We start from the raw sequence: 18090 nt of genomic DNA, 5'->3' as shown, positions 1-18090 counted from the left end.
ATTACGCGTCACAAAATAGCTACAAAACATAATCCGAGAAGAATGTTTCATATTTTATGAAAAGATGTTACCACATGTCAGGATGGCCGAGCGGTCTAAGGCGCCAGACTCAAGGTGTTCACCTTATCAGTTACTAACTGATCTCCATGTGCCTTCTGGTCTCCTCTGGAGGCGTGGGTTCGAATCCCACTCCTGACAAGTTTTTTGCAAGTTGTAAAAAGCTTTTCGAAACCGAAAAACCAACTTATTTGTCTTAACTTTGTATAAAAATACCGTCGGACCTCTTCGATCGTAGGCAAGGCGAGTATCCCGAGTTCAAATCTCGCCGCATGTGATAATTTTTTTTTATTTCAGAAAAAACGAGGAAATGATGTTTAATCGTCCATGGATGTTTGTACAAAGCATCATTGAAATAAAATAATTATCTTGTTTAAATTCGTAATTATTTTATTTCGCAGCAACGCTCGTATCTATAATATAATATTTCCAAATAATATGCTTTTAATCGTAAATTACATACAATAACGTAAAATTAGTTCGTAATACTACAAAGAATACTTGCAAATATAAAACTTATACAAATTGTGTTACTCGCATATCTATATTTGAGCTACAAACGTAACGTTACTTATTCAAAATGTCTAAAACATAAAACTTGATCCCGTCGATATTTAGCACTCCACCTCACAATCCAAATTTCATTTAATAGTAGATTATAAAAATCCAGCAAAATCGATCAACAATTAGTTATCGCAGCCGATTCACCCATCTTTCCACAATCGCTTGATATTGATTTTCGAATTGCATCTAGTCGATTCAAACGATCAGCAGTGATGGATCGACACGTAGATTGTTGGAAAATCGCGATTCAATGTACCTGCGAACGTTGCGCGATAAGTCAGGTTCAGAGCTGAAAACAACGGCAGATCGGCCCTAGAACCTCTGTCGAGGTATTACGGGCTAGTTCGGTGCACGGGGAGAAAGGTTCGTTAGTTTTCAACTCGTTCCACCGTTCGACCGTAACGAAACCGCATAACTATAGGTAGTGTCCGTCCTGCTGTTTGAATAGGCACTCGCATGTAGCTTCGATACATGTATCTACCAGCTGATATTTTGTCTGGTCATTTACCTGGTTTCTTCTTCGCGATTCTCGAGAAATAATCGATAACGATTCACGTTTGTAATCGTAAATGGATGCGTGGACAAGATGTATTAGCCGTTTTGTTTTCTTGATCCAGCGGATGATTTTCGGAAGTAATTAGTACAACGCTCTCTCTCTCTCTCTCTCACTCTTTAAAACTGTAATATACAGTATCGAAACATAGTCTAAATTTCGTAAGTTTTTCAATACTGTAGCCATATTCGAATACCAGTAACTCGAACAAGAATACTCGTGTTTAATTTTACCGCGGTATGCCATGGTATTTATGGTACCACGACGCTGCAGGGTCTTTTCACGACTACGGCAGACCCGATAAGGAATTACGATCCGATAAAACGACATATATTTTCAATTAGATTAACTTTGCATGTAGCTGCATGTCGCACTAACGTTTTACAATCCCCGTTTTATTCAGCTTGGAAAGGGAACACCGCCACGAGTGAAGGCTCGATGATTTATATTATTTGCATAAGCACACCGGGAGTCACGTTGTACATTTTACATCTGTAATAAACCTTTATTTATCTTTAAACTCTATTACAACGCGTTTATACTTTTATTCAAGATGTACAAGTGAAAGTTGTACAAATACATATGTTGCGAAACGTTGACACGCTGTTAATTACAAATGTCATTTAAATAGTTGTAATATGGAAGAAAATTTCTTAAAATCGAACACGAACGAATGGATGTTTGGATTATCCTGCATTATAAGAATTAACGAGAAAATATAAAGACAGACGTCACACGTTTTACAGTGTAAGAAATTGCTACTTCTCGAAATACGTATGTATTATTTTACTATGATCGATTAGGAGACAGTGTGTTCCGTTTGAATATATTCTCGATTTTTCAATTGCTACGAATAGCAGAATCGGAAACAGAAGAAAGAATTACTACGCGTCAGGCTTCAGGCGGTAGAAACATGTGGATGCTTTAAAATTTTTGTGAAAACATAAACTTTTATTGAAAACTCTTAAATTATGCGTGTTTTTTATGAGTGTACGAGGTATTCGCTCAAGTCTCATTGACATACCAATAAAGAGGATACATAACCGAGAAAATTATGGCGGTTGCTGCGAAGAATATGCGCGTGCCGGAAAGTAATATTCTTCAAACGTAGGTATTCAAATATATAATCGGAATCAGTTTGCGTAATTTTTCACAAATGATCGTTTTAAACGAGATAACGTTTATTTTAATTCTATTAGATAGAATCACTTTCACCTTGATCGTAAGAGATAAAACGTAAAGTTTATCTAACTAAATGAATGGTTATGCATTAGTATTCCGTTCTAAATCCGTGAAAGTGATATAGAAAATTTCCAACGTATCAATTCCTATAACCGGCCAGATGTAACGCGGGTAAAGAAATGGATTGTACCGACTTCGCTCACTGAAAGTTAACGCACTATTTGCGGTTTATACGATCTTCTATTTCCGTTTTCTTCAATTTGGAATGGATTCTCTTCGATGGATTTGATATTATCGATACATTACAGAATATAAGTAAAACTGAACGTAATTAAAAAATACTAGACTTTTTACATCTGTTACATCTTATACGGAATAAAACGTAAACGTTTTTTTTTTTAAATTACCTATAACAAAACATTCTAGGAAATTCAAATTGCCTATGTACAGGTATATCGTAAATACAAATTTCTTTGTACCGATAGCGACACGTGTACTCCCGAACTCGTAACTCGTAACTTGTAACTCGTTCAACGTGCGACATTTATTTAGGATAGTATTTAAACGCGATTAGATTACTTCTGACGAATCTGAATGCGCGTTCACTCGAAAATACAATTTGACAAAAAGAAAAGTGCAACGGGTTCGAATTATGAACGAGAGAACGATGCGCGGTAGAAGGGTGCAGCTGTACCATAACGTCAAGTTTCTTTTTATAGGGGAGTGGCCGAGAGATTTGCATACGCTGGCTGGACATTCGCCAGCGTGCTTATTTCGGATTTGAATCAATGAACGGCCAATCCTGCTGACTAGTTCAACGAGCAATGCGAAATTCGCAAGCAATGCAAATCGATGCTCTGGAATCGAGCCATCGGCCCGCCGTTGTATACACAGACCGATTCTTAGTTGCGCGTTAATGTACAGAGGGGTAAATCTAAAAGATGGACATAGACATTTATTCCGTACAAAGAGGATTTAGAAATTTATCTTTCTAAAGCAGCGATGAATTTTTGTCAACGAGAAGACAGTACCTTCGAGTACTATCGTAATAATAACGATAAGAGAAATGGTACACTGGATACTTCTTTGTTGTTTAAAAATTATTTTTCATCGTATGACCCCTTTGCACCTACGCGAACGAATTATTTGCCAACGCGATGTTAATCGCACGATGCTTTGAACGAAATACCTGTTTTTTGATATTGAACTCTGCCCTTTTAGCAAGAACACCGATGACACTCAGTTGGTAGGCGTTTGCAGCGAAATTGAAAAACAACTACAAACTGTTTCTCCCGAGGTAAGAAATTCACTTGTGCAGAAACAAAAATCAATCTCGTTCGTGTAATAACAAATTTTGAGTTACGGTAGTAAGAGTCTAGATCGATTTTTAACCTTTCGCTTCAAGTTCCACAGATAACCTTATGAATCTTAATATCTACCTGTTTACTCGAACGATTAAATGTTTGAACAATAGGTGTTAAGGGAATTATAAATATTCGACGCTAAGTATTTTCTTGAAATCAGTTTCCGCGAATACAAAATCTAAGAAACACGATTAGTACAATTACTATAAAGTTTTCCGTATTAAAAAGGAAAGAAAAGAATTAAAAAGACAAATTATTTAGATAAAAAATTTTATTCAGAAAAATAAACCATTCCGCGTGAACTTTATTTTATGTTTGTACGCTTAAATTTCAGCGTTCAACGTATATTCCATTTTTTACGTTCTTCCTCGAACGAAAGATTCTTTATGAGGTAATTTATAATTATTAAACTTATAATCGTTTATTTTATCGGTTATTAACCGTTAGCTTCTTACCGATCTTTTCTTTGCGAATTGTAATTTATTTTTAAATTTCCCATGCAATCCTAAAAATTACAAATCGTATAACGGGAAAGACCGAGGAAGCGTAAGTAAACCATGTACTCTTTCTATTTTGAAAGTACATAAGCGAAATTACATTACGCGTTATCTATGATCCAACAACACCGAACAAAAGCGGAAGAATCGGTGTGATAAGTCTATGACAAATCAATTTTTTAAAAAATCATCGACACTTGACGGATGTATGATGCAAAATCCGTAGTGAAATTTTAGCGCAACTCGCGTAGTACGAGTTTCGTTACTTTTACAGTCGTAAAAAGGTGAAGGTTTGGAGAATCGAACGAATATGACTATATCGTTATAACAATCGAGTCAAAACAATCCGATCATTAAACGTACAACGCGTTCATTTGCCGAAAACTATCAAATTGCGTACGAAAATAGCTTGGCGCGAGCTATTTAGAGAGCGTAACTCGGCTCGGACAAAAACGTGGAAGATGGTTCGCGAAAGGCAACCAGAAAAAAAGAAAGTGGCAACGACGAGTGGACAATACGAGCTGTATGTAATTCGATTCCTACAGCGTCGTGACGTTCAACATCCAGCAATCACGCTACCCACCTGCTGTCCGCGCTATCCACCAGGATCTACGTTGCTGGAGTGTCGTTTCGAAGGTGATCAACCTGTGGCGCATATTGTCCAAATCCCCGGGGATCGGTGCACAGCCACCCAGAAGATAAATTTGCTCGTCGAGACGAAAGCGACAAAATTTGGACCATCGGCCAGGTAGGAAGGACGCAACGTACTATGAGCTGTAATTAATTACCATCTACGATTCTCCACCAACGAATTTATTACCATAATCTTACTAGAACCTCTAATACTAGAACCTCTGCGAACAACAACTGTCTCAAAAATACATACATTTTTAGAGAAGCCAACTCGAGTAACGTAATTTCCTATATCGTTGCAACTTTGTCAAAAGGAAAATTAAACTCGAAACTTGTTCTACACATTCGTTCGCTTCGAGTAAACCAACTTCTCTTCCAGGATCGCGTCTTACCCTCGAGAAGATTCAACGACATCTAACGAATCGTGTCCAATAGCGAAACGTCCTATGACCTTTTGCCTGGAATCCCGCGAATGTTCAGAGGGACCAGTCGCTAGAGCCGTCTTGGTTCCCACAGAAAATCTGTCCTCGAATGGCTCCGATAAGATAACGACATTACACATCAAAAAAGGCGATAAACATCCGGACAAACCGTATTCCAAAGTCGCGTACGGCCCAACGATCGAAGAGGCAGACACCCGTTGTAACGTGGAAGAGCGTGACGCACCTGTGACGTTCTTCGGTTGTACCGCGTCTAAGAAACAGGCGACAGCTAGAATCACCAAATGCTTGAAAAACGACAAGGACATTGGAGCGAAAAGGTGTTTCGAGACGCGTGTGCCTCGAGATAGCGACCGGCCCACGGCTGTGGGTTTTATCTGCCCACCGGAGAAATCGGGACCGTGTTCACACGGTATTCTCGAAACGAAGATCGACGAGCGTGGACCGGAAACACGAATGATCACTTTTCCACGGGGTGAAGATTATTACGGTTACATGGAATCTAAAGCCTGCGAGGAAGGACCGACTGCTAGGATAATCCAACGATCAGCCGATACTGTCGACAAAGAAGATCGTTTTCAGACCAAAGGCTTCGAAGAACCTGCTTCAAAATTCCAGTGTTCGCCATTGAACTACGCGGCTACTTGTCCAAGCACGAAGCAACCGAAAGAGAAACGCGTTACCGATATTAAGCGCGATTTGCCGGCAGTGAAACGTAGAAACGGCCTTGATTCCTTTCGAGTCGATAAACCAAATACCTCGAAACGGGAGCCGAGAAGACAAGTTTGTCCTGCTTATTGCTGTCAGCCAACACCCAGACCTAAGTCGTGTTCAAATTCGTTCGAGCCAAATTGTCGAAAACCTCGTACCAACGCTGTCGCTGCTGATCGTAAGCACGAGTCTACGGATAGATCAAAATCGTGTTCCAGTACGCTTCAGCAACATCCAGAATCGCAGACCGACTCTACCGACGTTAAAACGCAGAAATATCTTTTGGTACCGTGTACAGTTGTGGACAAAACGAAGGATAGAGCAGCTGAAAGCGATACAGAGGATTGTACAAAGCCGAAGGGTGTTCCTCGAATTACGTCAGAGGAATTGCTGACTCGGTATAGGGAATATATGCCTCCGAATATACTGATTCGCTACGAAGCATGTCGTTCAAAGAGGAACGGTCTTCAGGATCAGTGCACTTTGCCTGTTCCAAACATCGTGCTCGAATTAAAAAGGAAAGAGATGCAATGTTTGGAACGAATCGATGCGTGTTCCAACTAACCACAAACCAACGAAACCACACAGCTTGGTTTTATTTCGTCGGCCTTCGATGAACTCGAAGGAATAACCAGGGTCGACTCGTATTCCTTTTCGATATTTTTCCCTAAAAGATGTTCGGGCACGTCTTGGTCGCGTCTGTACGATATATAAGTGTCAGTAACCGTTGAAAAAACGTAGCCGCTTTGCAAGTGAAATTGTAATTTACGGTGCAACTCGTTTAATAAAATTGTTTCTAACGAAAAATTGTGTAAAGCTTGTTCATTAATATATCCTTATAGCGTAGATACCGTAGCGTAGATTTTCGAGGAAAGTTGAGAATTTGGATGGATTTAAGAGTATTTCAGAAATACTTAGCGTCGAATATGCGAGATATTATTCGTCTTATTCGTTACAGCGAGGTTGAAAATAATAATAACGAGTATTATGAAATTCATTATCCATACGTAACAGAGCCGAGGACGTCGGGAGACGTGAATCGACGTCTTGTGTTTTTCAAGCGTTGCCGACGGCAGACGTGAAACGACGTTTTTTATTTTTCCAAGCGTTGCCGCGTTTTCCATTTACATATTTACCTTGCAAAATTGTGCGGCAGGTGAGACTACACGCACGCGGCAGCATACCGACGTCAAACCGCTAATTTGAATTTATCGCTGAGAAATTGCTAGAATCCCATTTTCAAACTTTTACGCGATAGCCAATTAAACGAACATTTAGTTAAACGAATCTACTTGTTTAATCATAAACTTGTAATATTCGAACGGGAAATCATAACGAACAGCGGATTTTAATGCGACGAAGGATTAAGTACGAGATGTTTTCTAGGCGGAGAACGTTGAAAAGTCTCAGCAAGTTCAGCGCGCAAACCCACGGTCAAAAAATGGAGATTCAAAGTCGAAGAAATTGTTGGAAAAACCGTCGAAGAAGATCCGTTTGAAAAAAATTAAATCTCGGGAACTGTGCGCAGGAGTAGTTTACATAGATTGCGATTGCTATCATCGGAACGGGCTGCAACACGATTGTCCGCGTACTCCCTGCGGTGGTAAATAATTTACGATAAACAAATATACTTATTTTCTCAAAAAGAAAAAAGAAAGGAAAGAAACTTTTTACTGAAATTAGTTTGTATAACGACGAAGAAACTTTTATATCGCGCGTATTTCTAGTTGAAAATACGACTTTTCGCCTGGTGCAACAGGGAGCAAACTCGGAGCGATAGTTATCGTGAATTCGCGGCGAGTGAAAAATTATAAAACCATTATAAAATCGTACAAATTATAAATTACAAATTGTAAATCCATTACGAGGAGCGTCATTTTAAATTGCGGTTTTTTTTTAAACGGGGACCGAAGTTAGACAGCCGTGCACCAGACGATTCAGACAATACGGAAGGCGATTCCTTCGTATATATGTACGTACATTCTTAAACGAATCCAGCTTCCTTGAACTGATCGACCAAGCAACTCCTTTCTACGCAAGCTAGTACATTTCCTATTACGTATTTTATAGAATTCTGAAATACACACTAATTTCAAAAATCTTATATTCCAACATTATCGAAAACTAATTATCCGTGAAAGGTTCTTCGTGTAAAGCGAAACCCTGGCCCAAGTGCGACATGGCGGAGTATTTCATGAACAAGTGGGATACCTACTATGAATACTTGGATACGATACCACCTATTTCATTTTGTGGATCAAAGGAGCAATGGTTCGCGATTCTCGAGGAGGAACAAAAGAAACTGAGAGAAAAGCGTGAAAAGATGAAAACTGAGAAAAAAAACTCCGGAAAAACTGAAGCCACGTCTACGAAGGAACAGGTAAAAGCAGAATCGATTTCGCTAAAGAACGGACTGAATTTATCGACAAACGTACTCGATATCGTCCATCCAACGAAATTCCAACGATAAGACGAAATAGATAAATATTTGCCCTTAAACGCACAGCGATTGCCATTTCCCAGCATACCGAAAACATGTGTCATTCCCTTTCCTATAAACGGTGGAAAATAACGAATTTTCTGTGAAAACGTGTGCACGTGGAGTATCGAGTTAAAGAAAACAAAAGCCACTGGATATTTACGATCGAATGAACGTTCGTGTTAAGGTTTCGCCTAATTCGTATGCGACGTGGCTCGAGTCATTTGTGGCTATTCGCGTTTTGTGATTCTTTCCACGTTGAAATCTCGTTATTAAAAGAAACAAATGAACCGAACGTGTGTACCGGAAGCTGCGGTACATATTCACGACTCGGCCGCTAAGAATACTGTTTTATTTCCGGCACAAGCGATACAGGATACCGAAATACCTTGAATTTCTGCCTGAAAGGCAACCGTAAATCGAGTCTAGATTCCTTCTCGAGTTAATGGTAAGAAAAAAATTACCCAGACCTCCGCTAGAAGGGCTTTTTAAGAGGCACGTCGCGCAAATATACTCCAGAACTACGTATACATATCGTTCTTCGTTTTCCGGTCTGATTAGCAACGAACTTGATGCTAATAAATAGAAAACGATAAACAAAATTACAGTTATATTGTAAGAAACGCGCTAAAAATATACAACGTGTAACAATTATCTCGTGGTACTGAGAATTATCCCAACTTATTTTTGATATATTACACTGGAGAGGGAAAAATGCTTGGCTATCTCAAGTGGTAAGATTTTGTAAGCTGCTCTCAAAGGAAATTAACTGTTCGCTGTAACTTAGCAGAGTCTTAATTAGGGCACTGCTACGAAGCCATTATTTTGAGTAGAAAACCTATCGATTGATCGATTCGTTAATTAATCGCGCGTTAATCATTGGAAACAGTACTTTTTATCTTCCCGCGGAGTCGGTAGACTATACGTTTAGATCGCCGAACAATTCGATAGCAGCGCATCCCTTTTCACGAGCAAATGTACTGGATTCGTCGATGCGACGATTTATCGTTTTTAGATACCGCTATTCCAAAAATATCGGTAAATCTTCCGTTAAAGTCGGAAGAATCTTTCCGACAACGATCGTAAAAAACGAAACAAAGTGTCACGAGAGCGATCGATTCTCGAAAAAACGCGCAACACACCCCTCAACTCGATGCGTACGTATATATATCCGTCGATATCTAATCGTCGTGCTCCGCCATCAGAACCAAGGAACGCGTTGCGTCGCCATGCCAGTTTTAAAAACAGCTCACCCCGGTGGTTCGGTTTCGTGGATTAAAAGGAACGCGCGTGCACTGTGCACAGTGCACAGGGTCGCCGAATCGACTCGTGTCTGCCAGGAAATAACGGAGCGTGATCCGTACCCGTGAGCGAACCACTTCCGTCCCCCTTCCCTTCCCATAGCCATTTGCATCTAGCATTTGCATCGCGACGACGGCATCCGAATAAGAACGCCAAGCACTTTGTTCCATTCCAAGCGATACCTTTTCGTTCGACTTTCCGTCGAAACTTGTTCGTCTTTCGAGAAACATCGATTTCGAAATAGGCGTACGTGCATCGACCAATCGCTGATCCATCGGGTTAGTGTCCAAAACGAGGACAGAGAGAAATATTTTCTGAATCGAGGCGAGCGATCCTGATCGATGGAAAAGTACAAAACAAAGTGGAAAATTCAGTTAAACGTCGTCAAATTATCCAAAATATTGGATGGTTTGAAGGAATTTGAAATCATCTTTGGAGAATAAACGAAAAGTGCACGCGTGGTACGACAAGAAAAATCCAACACCGTCAAAGAGTATTCCTAAAGTACCTATTTTGGACCTATACCAAGGATTTCCCTTTTTCCCTGTCCCTTTTTCCAACGAAAAACACGATCGTATCGCGACTGTTCGTGCTTGGAGCGTACAAACGACAGGGTGGACGTGAATTTAAAACGAACGATTCTTCGTGTCGAAGCAAGCGAACAGGAAGGGAGTAGTAAAGCGACGAAATAGAGACGAAGCACGGCAGAGTTCGGTGAAAGCTCGAGGAATTCGAGAGAGAACGAGACAAAAGACAGATGCAGATACGAGAGAACGGGAGAGCGTAGAGGCATTCCAAGTAATAGAAAAGTCTACGAAAGACGAAGGGCGGCGGCATCGGAGTACGTTGGAAGCGGAGGACAGATAACGAAGAAAAGGATGAACCGTCGTGCAATAAGACAGTCGGAAGATAAAACCCTTTTTATAAGATCGTCAAAGTTACATGCCTGTATATTTTTATTTGTTGGATATTGATATATCTGTTGTTATTTTAACTCGATCAGACGGTTCACTTTCGATCCATTTTCCTCTTTTCTTTCGTACTATTGCGACTATCGCTCCCTTTTATCGGGTATTTATATTTACCTCATTGTTGTTTGCTCGTTCGCATTATAAAAAATACTCCATCGATAGACGTCGCACGAGACGTACGACAGGCATGAAAGGCAAAAGAGGATCGGTTCGATAGTGGACGATGTTTTAACGGAGGATATTAAAAACAAATACCTTTCGCGCGTTATACCGATGGATTTCGACGCGGAGGCGTTTTTATCACAGGGCGGCGTACAAACGTTGTCGCACTTACGTATCGTGCGTGCAACAATTTCGCTAACGTAACTGTTTGTGTAATTTAAGACACGTGTAACCGTTACCGATCGCTTTTTGCGGTGGAACACGAGGCAGTCGAAATTTAACGCTACGTAGCATGTAGCAGCGGATGGGTGGAAACGAGGCACGGGATCGGCGATCCAGCCGGAGGAAGAACGAGAAGGAAAAGAAGCGGAGAGAGAGTCCGGCGAAACGATGCAACACGGAGAACGTATACGTGACTAAACAACGACCACAGAGACGCACGACTACGGTGGCGAGTTACGATGCGACCGGAGCTGCTCGAGTTGCAACGTCGGAACGAATTAACAGGTAAGAACGAATGACCAGGAATTTTACGACATTTTTCAGCGAGTCGCGAAAGTATTCCATAACTTACGTAAATCAGAATCGTGGATCGAACGACTTTGGAAGCTTGGAATAGAACAGAGAATTACGGGCGATCGTATAAAAACGACCGATCGTTATTCCGATTTTAGCGAGAACGATCATAACGAGAAAAACTGCGACGAAAACGTCTAATAGCTTCGAAGAAAGCGCGTTTAGCGAAATTCGAAGAATGGTTGGGTAACGCGTAGCGAACGGACGTGGGAAAGGAGTGAAATTTGAAAGGGAGAGACGCGAGTGGTGTGAAAGCGACGTGGCAACGGGTACCGGACGGAGTAGCCTCGAGACAGAAATTAAAATTTTCCGTTTGGTTTGCACGAACCGAACTTGGAAATGCGATTCTTGCATCCCCTCGTCACTTTCGTACCGTCGAAAGACCTTCGACATCGCGTCTGTAAATTAATACCTGGATTAGATCCGTCTGGTCTTTTATGATTCACGATTCTCCGCTGAATCGTCGTCGGCGCAGCAACGGTTCGTGCAACGATCTTCTTCCCTCCATTTTCGATAAATCGATAAATTTAACTCTCGGCTAAAGGATTTGTCCGTTCTTTATTATTTTTAGTTTATTCCTAGTTTATCTTAATTTTTTTTACGGAGTATGATAACGCGATACAAATTATTAACACCGATTACCAGATTGGAATCTGGTAAAGTTACGAATTAACGCGGTTGGTACGCAGGTACGTAACTTTTGACGGTGAAAGTAGCATTTCGAAAGAATTCATTCGCAAAATAATACAGATTATTATCGTAAAAGATAATGTGCAAATATATGCTTAACGCGTGATGAGACTACGTTTAATCGAACAAAGTGAAAATGAAATTCACCCATACAAAGATACAAGTACGATACGGTCGTAACGAAGCGCGACTCGCATATTCGGAGAGATCGCTCTCCATATTTAAAAGTACAGCGAGTACTATGCAAAACGTATACGAAGCGAAATGAAAATAATATTCAGATTATTCGAAAGCTGTATTATTTTCGGTTTTTTAAACTCCCTCTTATTTCTTAATACGAAATAAAACGAATTCAAATAAAATACATTAAGGCTAACGACGAGAGGAGAAAGAGATCTTTATATCGTATTCCGAATTTAAACTTCTTTTTAGCAATTCATAAAACAAGTTAGTTTACGAGCTTATCGAAATTAGAGATAACTTTTACCGTACTACGTCAACTCGATACAAAGTTAACGAACCAAGACGTAAATTACGATAAAAGTTACGACGAGCTCATCTGGGATCATAGCATAAAGGCAGGTTTTTAATTAGCAGCGATATCGCCATATACGTGGTGGAAAATGACTTTCCACGAAAGTCACGCGATACCTTTGACGCGTTAGAAAGCATCGTGTGGCCGTAGAACGTGGAAAGTAGAAGAGGCGACGTTTTACGAACAGGAGTAAAAGAGGTTAAGTAGTCTTTGAGTGGAAATTGATTTGCTTGCGCAAGAAGAGAGGACCGTAGGTGAACAATACGGTATCACCTTGCACGGTCAACGATCCGACGAATGGAACGCCTTATACGATCGACCATGATCTTCTACTCCACCTTGTAGGGGGTGTGTGACCATTAATGGTCGTTCATGCGCTTCTCGGCACATACATACATAAGCGTGCAAGTTACGTACGAATCATGTCCGTGATGTTGATACTGGCTTCGACCTTCCATTTCATACTAAAATCCATCAAATAAATTTATCCTCTATCTTTGTTGCATTTTTATCGAAATATATACAAATCGGATCAACGATTATATATTCAAAACATTTTAACGATATTTCTAGTACGCACGAGATACGCGTATTTATTCAAAATATTCATACGAAACATCATTCGATCAAAAATATAATCGTTTTATCGTTATACGAAATACGTAATAGGGTCTGCGTGATTTATATTACAATCTCTTGCTCTTTTCACAGTAGTTTAGAGGCGTAACATCGAAATTTTAATTAAACGGGACTCTGCGTCCCGTATAATACGTACAAGCGTGTTTAAAAATCTTTCACGCGATCTTCTATCCAATTTCTTCTCCGCAATGGTGCGTTAAATCGAAGCAGACCGAACTTGGTACAACGTAGGATAGATTTTTTATCGACAAGTAGATATACATAATGGGATACCAAGCCAGAGAGTCGATCAAAGGGCGTCGTGCGTAAAGAAGTCGTACTAATTGACCGAGCGTCGGTAATAGCGGAAAAATACGCTTCAATGTACCGACCGTAGCGACAACTAACGGTAACGTTATTTTCTGTACTCTCGCAACTTGCAACTGCAACTGTAGTTGAACTTGTAGTTTTCTATATACGTATGTACGTAAATTGTTCAATTTCGTATTTTTATTAAACTGCAAGAAATCGCAATTACATAATTTCACGTTGTTGATCCGGAGCATTTATTATTCGCGTTAACGCTAATAATTTTGTTATCCCTTATAATACAGTACAATCCTGTACATAATACTGGCTATCGTTACTCAAATTGCTACAATTTCTAAAAAAAAAAACTGCTACTTTTTTATGAGACGCGACAAAAGAAGATCGATCGATCGATTTTTGAATCGTTGAAATAAATTGTACAAAATACTTCGTTCGGTCGTTCGATATACGTTAATTCCTGCAATTTTTAGTACGAAGATAAGTAAAACCGCGCAAATATAGCGCGTTTCGCCGATAAATCACATTCTCTCGTTTTAATCGAAACAACAAGCTGTCGTTTTCTACAACTTTACTCGTTCAACTTTTTCGTTCGACAACCCGCTTGCAGACAGTTTGACGTCGTCTAACTCTAGTTGATATAACTAGAACCCAATCCTCCTCTGTACACGTACTTTTCACTCAACGATACCTATTTTCTCCGACTAAAGAGATAATGCCAATTTTCGACCTCCCCGTAAAACTTTCGTTCGTATCGCTCTTCGTTCCCATGAACGGAGGACTGTTGGCGAACGACGCTGCTACAACATTTATAATCTCATCAACGCGAGAATTCTAGTCAGTCAGAATGAAAAAAAAAGTATTAGCCAGGAGAAAAAGAAATCTTATTTAAAATCTCGCCGCGAATAATTAAACTACCGCCGTACTTTTACGGCGTGCTACCTGGAAACGGTGGGAAAGTAAAAAATCGTGTTTCGGCTACCACTTTGCTCTTTAAAATTCAATTTTCAGGTAGATGATATTCGGATATACGGCGACAGCCAAAGAGTAGAGCAGAATTGGAATAGCGTTTTTGGTACAAACAGTCTTATATGACAAATAAATTTGATGCTCGTTGGTATAAATAATTATTTCGAATACCAGGCGTATTATTTGAGAGATATTTTCGCGAATACCGAACGATACGTAAAAGTCATTGACAGCGATGAATTTTTAGACGCTCTACGTGATACGATAAAAAGGTGTTGCGAAGAAAAACGAACGAAGAGAAAGGAAGGAACATTGGAATTCGTTAAACGAGAAACAAGAGGCGAAGACATTCAGGGCGGAGACGTTCGTGTCAGCCTTTTCAATCCAATTAGCTTAATTGTTCGTGTAATTAGTTAATCCTGTTGTTCGGTTCGCGCCTACGGCATTCCAGCGTTCGTAACCTTGCGGTTAATTTCTTTCTGGCAAGGCAACGCGCACCTAACAATACCTATTAATAAGACGATCGTCGGCACGAATTGTACATCGAGTTATCGTTTCGCGACGCACGTTTTGCGTAAGGTTCGTACAAGAAAATATCTTTGAAGGTTTATTCAAAGTTGTGGTTGTCGGGTATGTAATTAAATGCGGTTAAAAGAAGAAAATACTTTTCCCAAAGAAAAAAGCATATCACGTTCTTCCACCTTGTTCGAAAATAAGCGATTAATTTCGCGACTATGGTCCGACGGGCGCTTCGCGACGCCATCAATCGTACACAAAGCGCAATTTCTTTCCAGTTAGTTTGTATGCGCTATTGTACTCGTTAAATTACCGTCACCTTGCTCAACAAGCCTCATTGTTCTTTGACTCGATCGTCGAGTTCCTATCCCCTTGGCGTAGGTTTTCCGCCGCTTTTAGAGAGCCCAAATAAGCGCGGTGACGATGAAACGTCGCTGACAACGAAGCGATAACGGTTTCGATCTTACGAAACAACGACGCGACCATCTTACGTCCAACGCGTTACTCTCGCAATGACAGAGCCGAAGCGGTTATAACGCTTTCAAAGTATAGCGTTTCTTCGCGCCGAAGGATCACCGAGATTTGTATTAACCGTCCAACAAGAAAAATGTAATTATCGATCGTTCTCCTTATATAGCTAAGAACGATCGCGTTGCACCAATCCGTATACTTATATTTTTACCGGATTAAACGCGTCCAGTGTTTTAACGGCCGCTCTGAAAGTCTAACGATTTAATAAGATCGAAATTTATCGTTCAGCTTCGACTCACTTACGACTCACCTCGTCTTTTCCGAGAATCGTGTCGACTACTCTTAGGTATGGACTTTCCTTTAGACTCACCTGAAAAAGAAAAGAAGATACGTATACGTTAACGACGTTCATCAACGAACGACGACTCGGAGGAAGCGGAATACGATGGGTTCGGTTACACGGGACCGTTCCTCGCGTGGCTTTTTCACGGTGCGACGCACGACGTTAATGGACGCAACCCGAACAGATTCACGCTGCACGCTCCAATTCTTGCAGCGTTTCGCGACGCTGCAGCGGCGGCGAACGCGACCAGCAACGCTTCGCCACCAGAGTTCCTCGCGAACGCCAGGACACTCGTCGCGTCCACATTTTTGTCTAACTGTACTCAACGGGGAAGCAACCGGATTAATTGCGACCCGATTAAGTGCACTGCGTGAGATCCGTTCTGGTAATCTCTTCCCGGTGCGCCAACCAATGCAACATGAGAAACTTCGCACGTGCAGTCGATCCGTTTTAATAGCAAGGATTTTCAGAGTATCAAAGTTTCTCGGATATTTGTCGATACGATATAAAACTCGCAAACTCAATTTCTCTTTTCCATTGCTATTCAATGTCTCACTCTCTAAACTCGCTACAGAGATGTGCTATTTATTCGTTTCTTCGACGTTCCAATCTAATTGAATATAAGAAAATAACGTATCGCCGTTACGCTTACATTATATTTATAATTGTAAATTTAACATGTTCTTATAATAGAAGATAACCTGAAATCAACTTCTAAGCAAAGAAGATTTTGCAAACGGCGAGTCACGGGCTTCGGAGCAATGAAACGTAAAAAGAAAAAGAATATCGTTTATTTACCATTTCAGGTAACGTTAAAAGTCGCTATGAAATCGAAAAATTATATTTCAATCTTTCTTCGATATCGATTTATCCGTTCTCAGTTACGTATGTACTTTCTCTCTGACCAGCTCGCAGCAAACTACTACGCGAGATTTAATTTTCGTTTCAACCCCGTTCTATCGCAATAGTATTCGTGACAGAGATACCGAAGTTGCGATATTACAATCGCGGTTATAGACTCGTCCAGGTCTGAGAAAGTGTAAAATCTAATATGGCAACATCGTACAAATGCTCAGGAAAACGCTTAATTGTTCGGCTATAATACTTTGCTTTTCAGAGAGTCTCCTTTGAAATCAGATCGATCGTTGTAACGAAAAAATAACGCGACTTGTTAAGTTCAGTTGCATCGCAATGTCAAGTTGAGAAAATATTTTTCATCTCGATATTTTTATACTCGATTTTGGACTCGAATGCATTTTGTTTGATTTCGTGGCTGTTCGTATCGAAACTTTTGTTGATAATATCGTTCCAATTTTATATTCACGGAAATACTGTGGTAGACAGGAGAATAGCAAAAAGAGAGCAAAGAAGAGATGGAAGATCTAAGATCTAATTTAATAAAACGAATCTAAACAACTTTTTCTCACGACTATCTTCGCTACGCACGAATCGATTCATCTAAAATCACCTGTTTTTATTTTACTCGCGATCGCTGCGCAATTCGATAATTGAACAGAGAAATTATCGGCGAGAACGCCAGAAAATTTCACAGTTGATTCGCGGAATGGGAAATTCGATCAAGACTCGGCGATTTCATTAGAAATTCCCTTTGATAAGCAGATGTGTGACGAGTAACGCTCTTTCGAATCGAAAGCTTTGCACCAAGTTCGTTCCTAATTAAGGAAATTATCGAAATGTTGCTCGTTATATGCTATATAGCCTTTCAGGATAACGAATTAATATTTTTATGTCCCTTCCCTAAGGATTAACGATAACAAGGATCTATAAATTCAAGCGAAGCGTCGATTTAGACGAGATTTACGATCGTGGCTCGTCAATTACGCTCCATCCTTTGGAGATTTCCGATTATTAGTCATGATTGATCACACGTCCAATTAATTTCCTCTGCGTGATAAAAGAAATCGTACATGTGAAAACCGCTTTCCCGAACTTTCAGGAAGACTTTTGTCAGTCGGCCCGCAGGGACGATTTTTAATTGAAACCTCGACTCGACCGGTAAGAATTTAATTAACCTCTTAGCTCTAATCAATTAGAATTTTCACTCTCTTTTAGTCAATTACGGTGTTGTCTTTGGCTACCAAACAAAAAAAGGTATATAGAACAACAAGA

The 18090-nt window shown here is 40.2% G+C and overlaps 1 protein-coding gene and 1 non-coding gene across 18 annotated transcripts in view; one reads left to right on the top strand and one right to left on the bottom strand.

Annotated features, from left to right (window-relative positions):
• Positions 1-18090, bottom strand: part of LOC100652225 (ras GTPase-activating protein raskol) — a 254380-nt gene that overhangs the window by 70980 nt on the left and 165310 nt on the right. For 2 of the 17 annotated variants that reach the window (XM_048404032.1, XM_048404043.1), the window contains one exon: positions 15928-15987. The exons of the other annotated variants lie outside the window; for them this stretch is intronic. In XM_048404032.1, the coding sequence (XP_048259989.1) occupies positions 15928-15987 (60 nt within the window). The remainder of the gene's footprint in view (positions 1-15927; positions 15988-18090) is intronic. 17 annotated transcript variants of the gene reach the window in all.
• On the top strand, positions 77-198 carry TRNAL-CAA. The gene is made up of 2 exons: positions 77-114; positions 154-198. It is a non-coding gene; the product is annotated as a tRNA-Leu (tRNA).

The sequence above is a fragment of the Bombus terrestris genome, chromosome 3 (assembly GCF_910591885.1).
Source record: "Bombus terrestris chromosome 3, iyBomTerr1.2, whole genome shotgun sequence".
NCBI lineage: Eukaryota > Metazoa > Arthropoda > Insecta > Hymenoptera > Apidae > Bombus > Bombus terrestris.
This window is presented reverse-complemented; position numbering and strand designations above follow the sequence as displayed.